Source organism: Lissotriton vulgaris, chromosome 6 (genome assembly GCF_964263255.1).
Source record: "Lissotriton vulgaris chromosome 6, aLisVul1.2, whole genome shotgun sequence".
In the NCBI taxonomy this organism is placed as follows: Eukaryota; Metazoa; Chordata; class Amphibia; order Caudata; family Salamandridae; genus Lissotriton; species Lissotriton vulgaris.
Window position 1 is genome coordinate 969,156,082 of NC_141694.1, and position 18,400 is coordinate 969,174,481.

The 18,400-nt window shown below is 48.3% G+C and overlaps 2 protein-coding genes across 8 annotated transcripts in view; one reads left to right on the top strand and one right to left on the bottom strand.

Moving 5' to 3' along the window:
* The window catches only part of LAMA2 (laminin subunit alpha 2), a 3,858,378-nt gene that overhangs the window by 3,308,796 nt on the left and 531,182 nt on the right, over positions 1–18,400 (bottom strand). The window lies entirely within an intron of this gene.
* Positions 13,637–18,313, top strand: LOC147708261 (uncharacterized). Its single transcript, XM_086925329.1, has 2 exons — positions 13,637–14,177; positions 17,691–18,313. Exons 1-2 carry the CDS (start codon positions 13,637–13,639, stop codon positions 18,311–18,313), a joined length of 1,164 nt encoding a protein of 387 aa, XP_086781455.1.

Sequence of the window (18,400 nt, forward strand, 5' to 3'; positions counted from 1 at the left end):
ATTTGTCGTAAGGGGAATAGTGTGAAGCCAACCACGAGAAAGTTCAGAAAATAGAAGTCTCCCAGCATCTGTATGTGGAGAAATATGGTAACAGAAAACAAATTGAGAATTTATGATTTAGTGAACTATCCTTGATAAAAGCTTTGAAAGTTCTGCTCTATTCCTTTTAGATGTTATAAGAAACAAGACTGTGATACACTCCCCATTCCTGTCTCAAGAAAAACTGTTTAAAACAGAAGGTTCATAAGGAATATGATATTGTAAGTGAATATAGATCCTTCCACCATAAGAAGTTTAAAGGTCCATCACAATTAAATCTGTAATAATGGACCTCAGTAGAAAACTTAGAGGTTTATGGACTTGTTGCATGTTTTTCACTAAGTCATAAAAAATGGAACATTTTCTCACATCTAAGGGATATAAGGTGAACTCAATAGTGTGCATTGTGTATGTTGAGGAGAGTGTGAGGTGTGAGGTTGGTCCAGACAATATCTGCTCTTATAAAAATTGTTTAAATAAATGCAAGGCTTGAGAGTAACATGTTTTCACGCATATCTTTCAGATTAATACTCCAGGTTGTAGGGAACAGTTGATTTATCTGGAGGGTCCTGATGAAGGTGGTCTTCATTGCTGTTTCTTTCCACCGAAACGCGTTGGCCAAATCCTTGTAAAACCTCACCCATTTAGGTTCATGTTGGACAACAGATAAAGAAATTAGACTGTTTAGTGATTTTGAGTAATTTAAGTGGTGTATGGGTATGAGTGTGAATGAATGGTTGTGAATAGGGTGTTCTCTACCTGGAATACGAGTTATTAATATGTTGTAATTGTAGAATTGTGTTTAGGAACGTATATTCAGATGAAAACAAATGATTCTTTAAATTAGAAAATAGAATTTTTTTAATGTTGTAATAAGAAAAAAAGAAATCAAATGAAAGAAAAAACAATTTAAATAAAAAATTATGTAAAAAAAGAAAGAACATTGTGACGTGTTGTTGCCCTGCGAGTTAGAGGTTGTACCCTGAGAGAATAATTTAAAGGTCAAGAGGGAGTTCTGTTTATTATTGTATTCACTGGTTCTTTTCCCTCTTCTCCCTGACCTCAAAGTAAACCTTAGAGGGGGTCCCCCAAAATAGCTACTTGGGACTTTAATGAGCTCCAGTCCTTTACAAAAAAATTTAGCCTTCTTTGCTCGTTCCCCACCTATTGACATAGAGTGTGACTTTTTAAAATTGGGTATTAAGTCTAGAGAGTCCATAAAATTAATAAAACAATCTAAAAGGGATTGTAGCCCTCTTACCGTATTTGCCACTAAAACTGCATCGTCTGCATATAATAGTGCAGGGATCATTTTTGAGCCTGCTCTTGGGATATCCTTACAAGATTAAATTAATGCGTCTCCCAGGTTATTGATATAGAGCGTAAACAGCAGGGGTGCGAGGATACATCCCTGCCTAACCCCTCGCTTAACTGGCCAAGCTTCTGTTAAACTCCCATTCTCATTATAACGGACAGCTGCTGTGGTATTCTCATGGATATCAGCCAGGAAAGATATCAATGCAGGGTCCAGCCCCATACCATAGAGTGAAGCCCATAGCTTTTGCCTGTTTACAAGGTCGAAAGCAGTGGACAAATCCATAAAAGCTAGATGTAAGTCCCCCTGCTTTGCGACCGTGTACTTCCCTATGACAAGATGTAAATTAAGGCATTGGCCTGTTGTGCCCTTTCCCTGTTTGAACCCATACTGTAAGTCCGAGACGACTGAATTTTTGTCGTGCCAGTCTGTAAGGCGGGCTAGTACGGCTTTTCCCAAAATCTTGGCAGCAGAGTCCAAGAGTGAGATGGTCCTAGACAAGGCCAGATCTTCTTTTGAGCCCTTTCTAAATATTGGGACTATAACTGCTTTAGCCCAGGACATTGGGAAACCAACTTTAGAGGCTGCATTAAAAACAGAAGTTAAACTCTTTGCCCATACACTGGGGTCGGCTCTATATAAATCAGCCGGCACCCCATCCGGGCCTCGTGCTTTCCCCTTTGCTGCGGACACAATCGCTTCCATTACTTCTTCCTCTTTAAAATTAATTTTTGGGGCCTTAAAAATTTCTCCATGAGGAGTGAGCGGTGACTGACTGGTCTCGGAGTATAGGCCACTAAAGTGTTCCACCCACCTTTCTGGAAGGATGAGACAATCTTTAATTGTATTATCTGTCTCATCAAATAATGGACTATTTATCACTTTCCAGAAATGGGTGCTATTTTTCGCTTGGGTCAGTTCATCCCAGGCCATCTCTTTTAGCTAGGTTTTCCTTACTTTAATTGCGTATATATAGGCCCTTCTGGCCTCTGCAATCTTCTTAGTGTCCCTAACAGACTCTTTCAACACCTCCAAAAGTGCCGTATGTGCAGTAATACAAGCTTGGTCAAACTAATTTTTAAATTTCTTAGGCCTTGGTTAACCTCACCGAGTCAGATTTACCGCTACCTGTTTTGTAATACGGTCAAAGGCGCCAAGGATTACCCTTGGCTCAGAGTCCGTATTTAGACATAAACTCAGATCCTCAGAATTACTAGTATACAAATTATCAAGGAAGTCAGCTGGAATAATTACCTCCCATCTCAACCTTCGACCCTGACATTTGGTAGCTATACTAGAATTTGAAATAAGGGCCAATGGTGTCTCACTTTCCAGGGCCTTAATTTTAATGTCCATCGTGAGGGGATTGTGGTCACTTAGACCATTCTGTGTGACACAAAAAAAGCCTATTAGGTCCATCAAAGGGGATGATACTAAAATATAATCGATAATACTACAGTGACCTTGACCTATATAGGTGGGGGCAGGGCACAGGGTTTCTGCTTGTGAAGGGCAGAACAAGTAGTGGGCAGATAAAAGACTCTCCAGATACGTCCCGCTCTTTGTGTGCTCAAAGTGAGTAACCCCCTGCGGGCCGTATACGTACTCAATCCCTTGTAAACAGTTTAGATGACAGACATGAATATTAAAATTGCCAAGAATTAAAAGATGGTAAGGCATATCATTATTTACATCATAATCATCCCAAAAAATACACAATTCTCTTAAATAGTCCAATTCATCTACCTAGTAAAGGAATTATAAAAATTTGCCACCAAAATTGCTGGGAGGTTATCCCCTACAAGTTTAACAGCTAAAATATTTGGGGAACTTGTCGCTACCAACTCCAGCCTGTACAATAATTTGAGGCTGAATAATAACAAGAGACCCCCCCCCTCGATCTCCCCATTGCAGATGGTTCAGCATTTTTACTAAAAGAATGATACCCATCCAAATGGTAGGGATCTCTAGCATCCCAGGTTTTCTGCAGAGCAATATTATGATGAGTTGACAGGAAGGCCCCCCAGTTTATGTCCTCTCTTATCGACCGCAGCCGGCAATATTCCATGACAGAATCTCTGCTTTATTCTGGGATACAGTCTGCCCTGTTTGTTTTGTTTCCAAGACGACTATATTGACCGGATTTGGCAGTACGAACTGGCGTGCGACCTCTTCTTCAAGGTCAGGCGCCAAGGCCGGAGACTTCCCCACTGCCAATAGCCCAGCTGATGGCCGACGCACAACAAGCACGTCCCTGTCCTGCAGTCAGCCTTGGTCATCTAAATTGGACAGGGCCTCAAAACTATTTGAGACTGGGATAAACGGAATAATCCCTTCTTGTGGACTCACAGAGGGCCTATAAAAATAGCCCAATGGGAGAGCCGCAATACAGGAAGTGGTTTTGGAGTAATCTTGTGCTTCAAGGGATATTTGGGCAAATTCTGGTCTTCTAAAATTGATACTAACACAATCCCCCCTTATTTTTTTCTGTGAATTGCCAAGCCATGCCACTCTACGCACAATCAAGATGTCATTCGATAAGAATGGTCTAAAGCCTTTGTGTCTAAGGAGCCAATCCACAGTTTTATTTTTTAACTGGGACCAGGTTTCAACTTGGTCTGATCTCAATGGGGGATCACCAGCCAGGACTACAACCAGGGGGCCCACGGCTGGTGGTAAATCAATGATATCTTGGGCTGGTTTCATCGTGATGTTATGGGCTTGTCTGTCCAGCCCGCTACCTTGCCCTACTGTAGGGACCTTTGCCGTCCCAGGCAGATTGTTTAAGGGTTGCAGATGTTGTACACCCGGAGGGTGTTGGTGAATTTGCTGGGCTAGATCTTGCTGTAAGTTACCGGCTAACAAAGTCTGGCTACCAGAATGCAAACTCCCACCCGCCACTAAATGATTGGGAATAGATTTTCTGGCATTCGGGTGGTCAGTAGCCTTGATGGTCTTTTGCTTACCCAGAATCTCACCTGCCGCTATACTCCCTGGATTGATAATGGGTACATTACCTCCCCTACATTCTGTTGGTTAGTGCTATTTCTTACATCAATATCCTTTACCAAGCTAGTGACTTTATCAACAATGACCTCAAGATTGATCCAAAAGGGGGCAAGAATGGATGATATCAATGACTCCATACGCTCCCAGAAAACCTGACTACCCCCTGAGTCACATCGGTCATTTACATCAGAATGTACAACCTGGTCCTGGTCCTCCCCAATATCGGGTGTACCTGATGTTTTCCCCTTCTGAGTTTTACTTTTACCTTTGACATTATTTTGTGACCGTATCGCTAGACCACCCCTTGTCCGTTTTGCCAAAGGCTCCCTCAAGCCACCACTTACACCGTTACATTCCCTGGCCGACCTTTTTGGCCTGGTTGATCGGGTGTCACAAATTTCCCCTTTATCTAAGGGGGGAAAAGTTTTAGCATTGGCTAGGGTTTGATCAGGAGGACAGGCCAGATTATGCAGGGTAGGAGGCACCATCCTCCTATCTTGTATTGCCTCAAACACAATGCCATCCTGGGGAGTGATACACTCCTGTGACCGTGGGTTATGCCCAATTCTCGGATCCAGAGTTGGACTTAGAACTATGTCCCCTATGGCCCCCTGTGCGTGATCTGCGGTGTCAGCATATAAAAGGCTTATAGGTTGAACCGCTATCACAGGTGATTTGACCGATTGAATGTTACCCATTGAAGATCTTTTTTGAGCTGTGTAGACTCCTAACAAAAGCCTTTTTTTCTGCTTGCATTATCTCATGTTGGAGCAAAGAACCAGCTCTAACCAAAAAGGCATCCAAGGTGCCTACCACACTTCCCCCAACCCCTACCTTCTGTCCCACTCCAGTATGTTTGGAAGTCATAACCCCGGTTAAATATTGTGCTCTTTAAAAACTTTTGGATTCGCTAGTCGCTTTAAAAAGATTTTATCCTGCGATCAGAGAGGCTATAACTGACAGGGACACTCACGTTCTCACTCCGAGGGTAACCCCCTTACCGCTAAAAAGCAAAGCGGTCAGCAAAGTCTTTAGTTCAATGTCACAGTAAATACATTCTGCTTACTTTATGTCCAAGTTCAAGGGTTAGAGGGGTGGCCCAGCCCAGCCTCTTCTGGCCTCTGACGGCCGCAGACGGTCCTGCCCTTGTCCCGGGCTTAACCCGGCACGACCCACGCCTGATGGGTGCAGCAGCATTGACCCTATTGACGATTCTCTCCCACAGCCGGGTTTTGTCAGCTATGCTGGTCTGTCTGACCAATGCACCAAACAGCTGTGGCTCAACTCTGATGATTTAATCTGCAAGGATCTCCATCTCCTGGTTTGTGAACTTTCGATTCTTTGGTGCAGACATGTTGTGGGGTTAATGTGATTTGGGGTGAGGGTGTGTATGGACGGGGGTTGTGCGTCTGAATGTGAAGGGGGTATGTGGGTCTGAATGTGATTGTGGGTATGTGTGAAGGTGGATGTGTGCAGTTGTTGATGTGTTGTCAGTCTCTGTATGTAATTGTGTATGTTGCAAAGGATGCTGGTTTGTGTGTGTGGGCCATTTGTATTGGGTGTGGCTTATTTTGAAAATTTGCTGGGTGTGTTATAAGGGGTGGGTCTGAGTTGACCACTCTGTTTGACACTTTGGAATTGGCCAGGGCATTGCTTTGCATTGGGGTGTACACAGGAGATATGTTTTGTGGTGTTGTACGAGTCGTTTGCACACTCTTTGGGCGGTTTTAGGGATATGCGTGCGTTTCTTTGAGGGGGTGTTCGTTTCGTACTTTTTTGTGTGGCTTGCTCATATGCGACGTATTTACGGGGTGGCGTGCGCTTTGTTGAGGGGGGCTCGTGTAGTAGTTTATTGTGTTCCTTGTCTCATCCGTGACGTATTTACGGGGTTTGTGTGCGCTGCGTTGAGGAGGGGTACATTTCTTAGTTCGTTATGTAGCTCTATCACACGCGACGGATTTCCGGGGTACGCGTGCGCTACGTTCAGGAAGGGATCGCTTTTGTATTGCTTGTGCGGATCACTCATACACGATGTACCAATGTACGCAATGTTTACCGTACAACTCGCTGTTCATACACAATGGCGTTTTCCCGTCCGAATCGCGATCAGGGTTCCCGGTCCGGATCGTACTTTGCGGGTCGTACGGCATGTTTACGAATCGTACGGTTCACAACCCGCGTCAGAATTGTACGGATCTTGGCTTGTTTTTCGTACGGTTCGTACACATTCGGACGGAATATTTGGAAACGGATCGTACTACGCAAATCGTACGGGTTTCTACGAATCGTACGGACACGGCTCCGAATCCGAATCGTGGGATGGTTTTCTTTCACGAATCCAAATCGACCCCTATAATGTTAAAATAAATTAAACATATACATACAACATATAATCTATATACTTAATATTTGTAAGTAATTATTTTAATAACTTATAATTTGTTAAAACATGTTATAACGTATAAATACATATATACACATACCAAAATAATATAAATAGAAATATAAAAATAGATATAACAAATTAAAAAACTACAATCTTTTTAAACTTTTTAAAATAAATTATACACAACAATAACTAAAAGAATACAGAAAAATATTGGATAGCGGAGTGAATAAAATTACTATTCCAACTCCAGAGAGTGCAACAGTAGGGAAAGTGTTTGATAGCGTAGGGATAAAAATTACTATTCCCAGTCCAGAGAATGCAACAGTAGGGAAAGTGTTGGATAGCTAAAGGGTTAAAATTACAATTCCCTCTCCAGTGAGTGCAACAGTAGGGACATTGTTGGATAGTGTAGGGGTAAAAATTACTATTCCTACTCCAGAGAATGCAACAGTAGGGAAAGTGTTGGATAGCATGGGGGTAAAAATTACTTTTCCCACTCCAGTGAGTGCAACAGAAGGGAAAGTGTTGGATAGCGTAGGGATTATACATGCTATTCCAACTCCAGAGAGTGCAACAGTAGGGAAAATGTTGGATAGTTTTGCGGAGATAAAAATTACTATTCCCACTCCAGTGAGTACAAAAGTTGGGAAAGTGTTGGATAGCGTAGGGGTAAACATTACTATTCCCACTCCAATGTGTGCAACAGTTGGGAAAGTGTTGAATAGCATAGGGGTTATAATTGCTATTCCATCTCCAGAGAGTGCAACAGTAGAGAAAGTGTTAGATAGCGTAGGGGTAAAAATTACTATTCCCACTACAAAGAGTGTAACAGTAGGGAAAGTGTTGGATAGCGTAGAGGTTAAAAATAACATACTTACCAATTAATAAATGTTTTAAATTAAATAATGAATTAATAATAAATTAACAATACATTATTTATAAATACCAATACATTAAAATTAATAATTACTTTAATACCATTAAATTATTTCCCACCCAATTCCCCAATAAACCCCCAACCCGCTCCGCATAAAAATTACGACAATTAACATAATTATCAATTAACCAATTAATAAAAATGTATTACAAATGAATATGTAATTAACAATACAACAATTATCAATACCCATAAATAATAATTCATACAATTAATTACCAATTAATAATTAATTATCAATACATTAATTATCAATACCAATACATATTAATTAATAATTGCTTGATTATAATAAATTACTTCCCACCCTATTCCCCTATAAAAACATAACCTGCTCCTAAACTAAATTAACACAACTAATATATTTATCAATTAATCAATTAATAAAAATTTATTACAAATTAATAAACAATACATTAATTATCAATATCAAAAAATAAAAATTATTATTTAATTTATTATAATTAATTTACTTCCCACCCTATTCCCCTATAAACCCACAACCCACTCCAATAAAAAATTAACAATTAATCAATTAATAAAAATGAATTACCAATTAGTAATTAATTATCATAAAGTAATTATCAATCCCAATAAATAAAAATGAATCATTACTTAATTGCAATTACATTACTCCCCACCCTATTCCCCTATAAACCCACAACCCGCTAAGTTACTAAAATGCAAAATTTAGTTAAAAATTATTCATAATTTCTGAAAAGTATAATTTATTTTACCATAATTAAATTACTTCCCACACTATTCCCCTATAAAGCCACAACCCGCTTTGATACTAAAACGCAAAATTAACTTTAAAAAAATACTAATTTCTAAACATTTAATACATATATTTTAAAAAGAATAGAAAACATAACAAAACATGTGCAACACATGCATATAAACTACATACTAAAATACATAACACTAACATAAACATCGATATTATTAACATCAATATATTTGCTATTGATATTACTAACTTCGATATTAACAAAAACTATGTTTCTTACCTTCAGGTCGATATTCTGGTCACCGATATTCTTGATGTCGATATTCTGTCCCTAGAATATTTTAAAACTCAATATTTATGAAGTTCGAAAAAAAAAAATCAATGTTATATCTGTGCACAGCTTGGAGAACTGTGTTCCAAAGAGAAGACTGAGTTATAATCAGGCAGGAATGCAAACGAAAGTCTGATGCTCCTTTTGATGCTGATCCACTGAAGATAGTGACTAGTAAAGGACACATGGTCACTGCTCACTGTACAGAAAAGTTGATCACATGAGATTTTTTTGTATTTCAAGCACTCTCTTCACTTTCGCCAGTTCCAGATGTCAGACATGAGACTTATCCACCTGAGAATCCAGAGAACTCAATGACTGTACCAGTATTTCTGTCACCACCTACGGACACTTCTCTTGTAACTCAGCAATCTCACATGACCATATTTGGGCGATTGAATTGAGCACCAAAATGACTTATTGAAGAGTTGTAAAGTATATACGTATTATTTAACAAAGGGAGAGAAATAATGTCCTGTTAAATAGAGTTGACGGGACCCTTTTGGATCCTGACGGACTCCATAGAACAGTGACGTATGTGTGGGTGATAGAATTCATGACGTATAATGTTCAGTTAACAGTTACATGATGATGAATAAAGTCGTGTAATACCAAACTCTGTATGTGGCGTGATCATTTTGCATGTACCCAGGCTGGGGAGGATGCTACAGTTTAATTGAGGAATGACGGACCAGTGTTGTAAAAGGCTTTGTATGCATGCATGAGGAGTTTGAATTGGCTGTATTTGTGACTGGGGAGCCAGGGACATCTCTGAGGTGGGGAGACATTACAAAAGGTAAGTAACTTGTTCATCTGATAAAGACTTCTAGCTGCAGATTCTTTATCTTGAAATGGATACTCAAACAATACGTAACCGGAGGTAGGTCGGCGAAACATATTCTAGACCAAATGTCCCTGCAGGAATGAATGGGCAAAAAAACCTATCACAACAGAAATAACCGCCCAGGAAGAAGTGCTTAGCAAAAGTGTGCAGAGATGCCTACGTTCTAACAGGGATTCTGCGAGCTAACACAGTTGTTGCAGCCTTGGCTCAGATGGAATGTGCACACACTAAACGTCATGGGGTTGCTTCTCGACCAAAGCGTGGCAGATTTTTATGCAAAACACTATTTATCTTGAAATGGTCAATTTCTGCACAGTCTTCACTTTCTTGGCCCCAACATATTGCACACAGAGTTGATTGTCCACCTGGACTCTTGTGCCATCAAGGTAGAACGATGATGCTCTTTTTTGGTCCAGGTGGTGGAGTGTCTTCTCTTCTTTAGAAGGATAAGGAGGAGCAAATAAGGTAGGCAAAGTGATATATCGGTCTACATGAAAAGGTGTCACAACCTCCGGAAGGAAGGAGGCACATGTTCATAAAACCAGCTTATCTGGGTATAAGGTGGTATAAGGAGGGTCCACAAACAATGATTGCATTTTGCTGACCCTCCTGGCTGATGTTTTGGCCACTAGAACAGTTGCCTTGATGGTTATCAAAGGGATTGGGCAGTTGTGTAGCAGCTCGAAGGGCACACACACAAGCAATGTAAGGACCAAATAAAGATCCCACTGGGGCATGATGAATGACTTGGGGATAAACATATCTTGTCAACCTCTCAGGAACCTATTCACAACAGGTGGCTTAAAACCAAGAACCAAAAGTAAGGCAACCACAAAAATGCTGAAATAGCAGACAGACAAACTTTCTATACTTGTGAAAGAGGAACTGGTATAAGTTAGTGCTTTACTTAGCAGTTTGGAATTATTCTCAATGTGTTTATTTCGGAGAATCAAAGTATAGCCCCCTAAGGTCATCTGTTCCCAAACGTTTTTTCTTTGTTGTTTGGATTTCTAAAGTGTTTGTGCTAGCCTTTGTAATGTCAATGACTGGAAATTTGTTGGGCAGAACAAAATTTCATTTATGTTGCTGTAATCTTTTACATTTCACTTTATGCTTGTTATGTGAAATTCACAAAATTACTCCAGTATGCCAAATGGCACAATTACACTGCTTTGATGGAAAATTGGGCGAACAGAAAGGTGACCAGAATGCAAACAGCTGTTGTTCGTAGCAACTTCGGTTTTTATGCAAAATCCAACCTCATGTTCAAAATGGACGCAAGGATTTTTTATTGGCTAAAATATAGTGCTAAATGTTGCTTTAGTCTGTTGCATAGTGAAACATATTTTCTGCAGAATTTTGCATCATTACGCAAAAGCAAATTATGCAAATTTCACACGTTGCTAAAAATTGCTTTTACTTAGAGTAATGGTACCATGTCTTTCTGTAAAGTGAGTGCTATGTTTGTCAAAATGTGATGGTCATACACCAACATTGTTGTAATGAAAAATTATTTCTCACATACTACACCATTGCCTCCCCATGCTGAGCCCTCCAAATACTTCTCCCTGTTCCCACTTCCCAGTTTAGTGGGTTAGTGCATTGCCCCCTTCGTCCTTCTTTGATGTTTGCGCACAAAGATGAACTCAATGCTCTTTAGTCTCATCCATATCTAACTGACTACTAATCTGTAGTCATGGAAATTCCAAATACTTTTCAGAGTAAATCAATTACTAGTGTAATTGTATAATAGAGTCAGTCAATATTGTTCCAATAACCAGGATGGACATATCCTTTTTGCTTTTAGATATTCTCACACGTTAGGTACCCATGATGCTCCAACATTCAATGACCCCGCCTATACACATTTTATTTCCGACTCCTCTCCTTTTTTCTGTCTCTTTTATTTGGGTCCTCTTCCCGATGCGAAGTATTTTTCCTCATATATCCAGCTGCCTTCTCAATAATTGTGTGATAATACATTATGGTTTGGGGGATATTTTTCCTGTTCTTCAATTAGGATTTAAATAAAGTCATTATGGTAGCTAAATGCTCTGTCTTAAATCTAGTAATTGGTGCTAGCTAAGCCCCCTCTTTGAACTATTTCTCCTTTTAACTGCCTTTCCTTTTTTCTTGTTAGTGGAATGAAAAGACTGCTCACACTTTACACATTTTCTATTTCACATATGGCTTTCAAGTACAGCTTCTAGTGCTTTCAAAAGACATCCACCTTTTTGATTTTCGGTTAATTTCAAGACTAAATGGCACAAAAACGAAGACTTCAAAGCGCTGCAGTACAGGGGCGCTGAAGCAGTTTTCAAGAATACTCGCCCGCCAGGACTGGCAGCCTTTGTTTTAATCCGGATTGAACACCACTCACTTCCTGCATTGGCCCAGGATAACCAGTGAGCAGCCCAGGCTCTCCCCACTAAAATGGGGATTTGGGGGGGTGGCCGACCAGCGGGAGGCTCGCCTCCCCCGGGGAAGTTTGGGGCACCGGGGTGGGGGGGGAAGGAAGTATGTCCCTCGGGTCTCGCCGTAGCCCGCGTTCTTTTGGGCTGTTTGGGCTGGTTGGGGGTTTTTAGGCTGCTTTTGGGCTGGCACAGTACATAAACGGCCATTTTGTGTCACTGCACACTGTTGGTGGTGCAGTGACACAGCAGCCAGGGCCGCGACAGTTTTTTGTGGGTCTCTGGTGGTGCTGGTAGCGGGATTACGTGGCGGTTTGCGGCCTTCTGCGTGCGTGGACGAGGGCAGAGGCGGTTGCTGTGGTGCGGAGGGAAGTGCGGCGAGCATGTCGTGTGCTTGTCCCTGAGGTATCTGTGGCGTAATGGCGGAGGGAGATGACCCGCGTGTGGCGGAGGCACTGCGGCTGTTGCGTGAGGTGGGCCGCATGGACATACTGCGGCCCGGCCTCAAGGTAAGGCCGCAGCGGCGCGCTGCTGACGGCGCCGCTGCGGCTGTGGCGGCTTGTGATCCGCCGTGGTCGCGGCTGCGCCCGGCTTCGCGAGGAGGGAGGGGGGGCGGGGGCGCGAAGGGCGGGGAGCGGCTCACAGAGGCGGCGACGCGGGGTAGAAAGAAAGGGAGCACAAAGCGGACGGGGCGGAAGGGGAAGAAACAGCCCGTAGCATTTGTGGAGGTGGTGGGGGGGGAGGGCGGCCCCCGAGGCAGCTTTGGAGTAGGAAGTTGTGGAGGAGGGGGAGGGGGGGGAGGGCGGGGGGCGGCCCGCGAGGCAGCATTGGAGCAGGGGGTGGGGGGGTTGGTGGAGGGGCAACTGCAGAGGCAACGGGGGAAGGAGGGGGTAGGGGAGAAGGAGGGCGGGAGGCTGAAGGTGGAGTGGGGCCTGAGGTGGTGGGGGGAGGTGGTGCAGGGGGTGAAGGGGGACCGAGGCGCGCGGAGCTCGGGGGGAGGCCGGAAGGGGGGGTCGGGGGGGCGGTGTCCCCTCTACTGATCGAGGAGACCGATGTGGAGGAAGAGTTGGGGGGGGGGAGGGGGGGCGGACACGGAGCTGGACTGGAGCTCGTCTTCAGCGGAGGAGGGGGGGCGCGTGGGGGGCCGGGGCGGTTTGGAGTCTCAGGGGCGTGGGGGAGGGGTGGTGGGAGGGGCCAGGCGGAGGGGCGTGGTGGAGCGGAGGCGTTGGGGTAGTGCGGGGAGGTGGCGGTGTGACGGGTGGGAGGGGTGGGTCGGGGGTCGGAAGGGGAGGCGGTGGGGGTAGTGGAGGCGTGGTGGGGGGTGGCGAGGGGGCGGGGAGCAGTGGCGGGCAGTGGGCAGGTTTCGGTGAGGGGGTGGGGAGTGGGGGCGCGGCATGGGGGGGCATGGGGTTGTGGACGCGGGGGAGGGGTGGGGCCGAGTTGGGGTTACGGGGGATGGGGTTGACGGGGGGGCTGGAGCGGGGAGGGGGGTTGGGACATGGGGGGCGGGGGGGGGTCCCCTCGCGGCACGGTGGTCATTCGGCAGGTTGGGGGAGGGGAGCGGTGATGAGGTGGGGGAGTGGGGGAGGGGGCGGCGCGTGGGGGGGGAAGGGAGTGGTTTTTACCCTGGCATGCTGGACTCCACCTTTTTTCCTTGGCAGGAGCTGTTTGCGAGGCGCTCGTGGGAGCAGCATGCGGCTCCCACCCACCGAGTGGATGGGCCGGCTCTGTCTGGTGCGGGCGGCCGTGCTCCAGCGAGGGACCTACATCACGAACTCGGCGAATGGAGGCGGGATGCGTCTCCGCCGGCCCCTCCCCGAAGGGTCTTTACGGCCGCCGGGGGCGGGGGAGTGAGGATGGATATGAATATCTCTGATCTGAATGCGAGTGAGGAGGATGGCAGGGCGAGTGTGAACTTGATGGATCTGATGCGAGTGTGTCGGGAGAGAGCGGGTTTGAGCCGGCTGGAACCCCAAGTGGGGGGCCGGAGTGGTGTAGAGCCGGCTATTGAGTCGGAGGAGGAAGGAGAGCTTCGGGAGGACGGGGGGGCTTGTAATGTTGTTGACAGTGTATTGCAGGTGCCAGCAAGGCAAGATGCGCCCAGGGTGACGGCCCCCTCAGCTCCACTGGTTAGGCGGCGGGATCCAGCAAGGACGCCGACCTTGACGCCAGGTAAGACAGATGATGGCACGGGGAGTGGCAAGCGGCGTTGTGTGCAGGTGTCGGTGGGAACGGGGGGTGAGGGGGAGGATGGGTGGTGGCTGGTGCGGGGTCGGTACGTGCAGGACACGGGCGTGGGCACGGACGGCGCGACGCCGGGCGGGGAGGGGTCGAGCGCAGGCGTCGGGGCAACGGCGGCGGGCGAGAAGGAGACGGCGGGGGGGGGGGAAGGAGAGTTGTGTGGTTCCGGTGCGGAAACTACCGTACATGGGGCTGACCAAGCCGCTGGGGGCCCACCTTTCGGCGGCGACGAAAGAAAAGATCTGGAAAGGGGAGTACGTCGACATATTAAAGCTTTTGCACAGGGAGTTGACGTCCAAGGAAGGGTCCAAGGAAGAAGAACAAGAGTTAGCTAGGAGCCCTAAGGTTCCCTTGACGCTAGACAATTGGTCAGCGGCGTTCCTCATATATGCAAGCGTGTATTACGAGAAGTTCCCGGACCGGTGCATCGCGCTGTTCAAATACATGGATGTGGTACGGAGGGCACAGGTGACCTACGGCGGGTACGCGTGGTCTCACTACGACGAGGAATTCCAGGCGCGCATGGCGGCGGACCCGGAAGCGCAATGGGGGGAGCTGGATTCGGACCTGTACCAGCAGACGATGGGAGGGGCCAAGTTTGGCCGCACCATTTACACGGCGAGCGGTTTGCCATTGGTGTCGCCCCCCTTTGCGGCCCGCCCCACCCGCGGGGGGGTGGGACAGGGAGACACTGGTAGCCAGGCGGCGGTCGGGGCCTGCTGGGACTTCAATAGAGGAGCCTGCGGGAGGGCAACATGCCGTTTCCGGCACGAGTGCTCGTCGTGCGGACGGAAGCATCCAGTGCTGCGTTGCTGGGGGCCCGGGGGCCCGCCGGGGCAGCAGTCCACGCAGGGAGGGGCCCCGGCCAGAGGGGGTCCGGGCGGGGGAAGGGGTGGGGGCAGAGGGGGGGGAGCCGGGGCCATGGGAAAAGGCTCGTACGCCGGTTAGGATCGAGCGGATGGAGCCCTGGCTGGCGGCGTATCCGCTCGATCCTAACCGGCGTACGAGCCTTGTTGCGTCGGGGTTTCCGGGAGGGGTTCAGGCTGGGGTACGAGGGCCCTCTGATTGCTCGCAGGGCAGACAATCTGAAGTCGGTGAACGCGCACAAGGGCATTGTGCGCGAGAAGCTTTTCAAAGAGGTCAGAGAAGGTAGGATGGCACGCCCTTTCACGGCGCCGCCTTTGCCAGGCTTAATCATTTCCCCCATCGGGGTGGTGCCCAAGAAGGAGGAGGGGCAGTTCCGGCTGATACAGCACTTATCCTGGCCGGAGGGGGAGTCGGTCAATGCCTACATTGCGGCGGACCTGGCGTCGGTGACCTACTCGTCGGTGGACGTGGCGCAGAGGCTGGTCGCGGCGGCGGGTCGGGCGCGCTGATGGCAAAATGCGATATCAAGTCGGCTTTCCGACTTCTTCCGGTGCACCCGGCGGATCACCAGTTGCTGGGGATCCAGTTCCAAGGTCTCATCTTTGTGGATAAGGCGCTGCCGATGGGGTGCTCCATTTCATGCGCGCTGTTTCAGCGTTTCAGCTCATTCCTACAGTGTGTCTTTTCCAGGCGCACAGGCTCGGAGTCAGTGACGCACTATCTGGATGACTTTTTCCTGGTGGGGCGGCCCGGTGCGGAGGACTGTCAGCGGCAGCTGGATGGTTTGGCTGGGTTGATGGGGGAATTTGGGGTTCCCCTGGCGCCAGAGAAGACGTGCGGTCCTAGTACAGTGTTGTCCTTTCTCGGTATCGAGCTCGACTCGGGCGCCATGGAAGCACGCCTACCGGAAGACAAGAGGTCTGCGATGCTGGTTTTGGTGGATGGTGTGTTGTCTAGGAGGAAAGTGACGGTCCGGGAGGTGCAGGTGTTGTTGGGACATTTAAATTTTGCCTGCCGCGTGGTGCGGGCGGGCCTGACGTTTTGCCGGCGTCTGGGTTTGGCGTTGTCCGGATTGCCTTTGCCCCATCACCATGTGCGCCTTTCCGCGGGAATGAAGGAGGATCTGCGCATGTGGCGGGCGTTCTTGGAACGGTTCAATGGTGTACCTATGGCGCCGGCGGAGGACTGGGAGTGGGATGTCACCATGTACTCGGATGCGGCGGGCGTAGGCGGTTTCGGTCTGTATTGGGACGGAAAATGGTGTGCGGAGCAGTGGCCGGAGCATTGGCAGGCGGGAGGGATGAGCATTGCGTTCTTGGAGTTGTTCCCGTTGGTGGTGGCAGTCACGGTGTGGGCAGGGGAGTTGGCGCACAAGCGCGTGTTATTTCGAGTGGACAACATGGCTGTCGTACAGGTGGTGAACAGGCAGTCGGCCCGGGACCCGCAGGTGCTGAAGTTGATGAGGGTGTTTGTGTTGCGCTGCTTGGAGAATGACATACTGTTTCAGGCGCGCCACGTCCCGGGTGTGGACAATGACATTGCCGATGCTTTGTCTCGTTCACAGTGGGAGAGGTTCCATGGGCTAGCCACGACAGCGGAGGAAGTCAGGACGCCGGTGCCGGAAGGCCTGTGGTCGGTGGGTGAGGCCGGGTCTTTCAGTTGGTGAAGGCGTCGGTAGCTGTGTCTACATGGAAGCCTTACGAGCTGGCTTGGGAGGAATTCCTGCAGTCAGGTGCGGTGAGGCAGGGGGACCGGTGGCGACGCGAGGATCAGGTGGTAAGGTTCATGCTGGCGCTCATGGATAGAGGTCTGTCACAGGTGTCGATTGCAGGCAAGTTGTCGGCGGTGGCTTTCATGGGCAAAATGTGGTGGGGGTATCCCCCGTCTGCGGGTGAACTGGGGACCCGGCTGCTGGAAGGGTGGGCGAGAGAAAAGGGTGCGAAGGTGCGGCGGCGCCGTCCGATCATGGTGGAATTGCTGGAAGGAGTGATTGGCGCGCTTCCGAGGGTGTGCAGGGATGAAGGCGAGATGGTACGGTTTTCTACCTTGATGTCCTGGCTTTTCTTTGGGGCCTTTCGAGTGTCGGAACTGCTGGGTGCGAAGGGGGGGCATGGGGTGTTGTGGGGGGACGTGGAGGTGCGAGCTCGGGAGGTGGCGGTGCGTTTGCGACGCTCGAAGACGGACCAGCGAGGGGTCGGGACCTGGGTGGTACTGGGGCCGGGCGGACAGGAGGGGGTGTGCCCGGCGGCGTGGGGCAGGAGGTTGATGGCAGGCGGTGGCGAGAAAGAGGGGTAGGTATTTGGACGGGGTGGGGGGGACGGAGTGACGGCGTCCCAGGTGTTGGGGGTTCTGCGGCACGCCCTGCGGTATATGGGTGAGGACCCGATGGCGTTTGGGACGCATTCCTTTCGGATCGGGGCGGCGACGGAGGCAGCACGGAGGGGTTGGGGTAAGGAGGAGATACAGAGGCTGGGACGGTGGAAGTCGGATTGTTACCGGACGTATGTGCGGTTGAGGGAGGCTGAGGGGTTGTAGTGATCACTGTGTTGCCCGATTCTAATATGTGTGTCTTTACAGGTGCTGTGGCGGGGCCGGAGCTGGCTGTTCTGAATGTATATATTGTGGTACATTCATTCATCAAGAGGGCAGAACAGGCGGAGTGGGACAGGCATCGGACACTCAATTTGGGATTGGACGCGGGGTTGTACCGTTGTCATTGGAGGGGAAAAGGGGGTAGGCGTTGGCATGAGTTATTGCCCTTGTTGAACACGGTGGTGCGAGGGGGAGTGTGCCCGGATGTGGTGGTGATTCATCTGGGTGAGAACGATTTGGTGCAGTGCAAGGGGTTGGCGCTGCTCAAGCAGATGAAGAGGGACCTGCGGGAAATTAAAAAGCAATGGGCGGGCTGCCACATTATCTGGTCCGAGTTTATTCCCAGGCGGGTGTGGAGGAGGGCGGAGCGCCCAGGAGCCATAGACAGGGCACGGAGGAAGATCAATCGGGAGATGCAGGACTTCTGTGCCAGGGAGGGGGTGGGGAGAATGGAGCATCCGGAGTTGCGCTATGGCGCAATTTATTTTTTCCGGGAGGATGGGGTTCACCTGTCCAGGTATGGCATGGAATTGTACATAGTTCAGCTGAAGGAGGCGTTGGATGGGGCGTTGGGGGTGCTCAGGTATCCCAGGAGGCAGGAGTCCTAGGGGGGGGGGTCGAAACTCGTAAGCGACTTTCGAGTGGAGCTTTCCTAAGGAGATAGGGTGGTTTTGGGTAGGCCTGGGACTGTATGG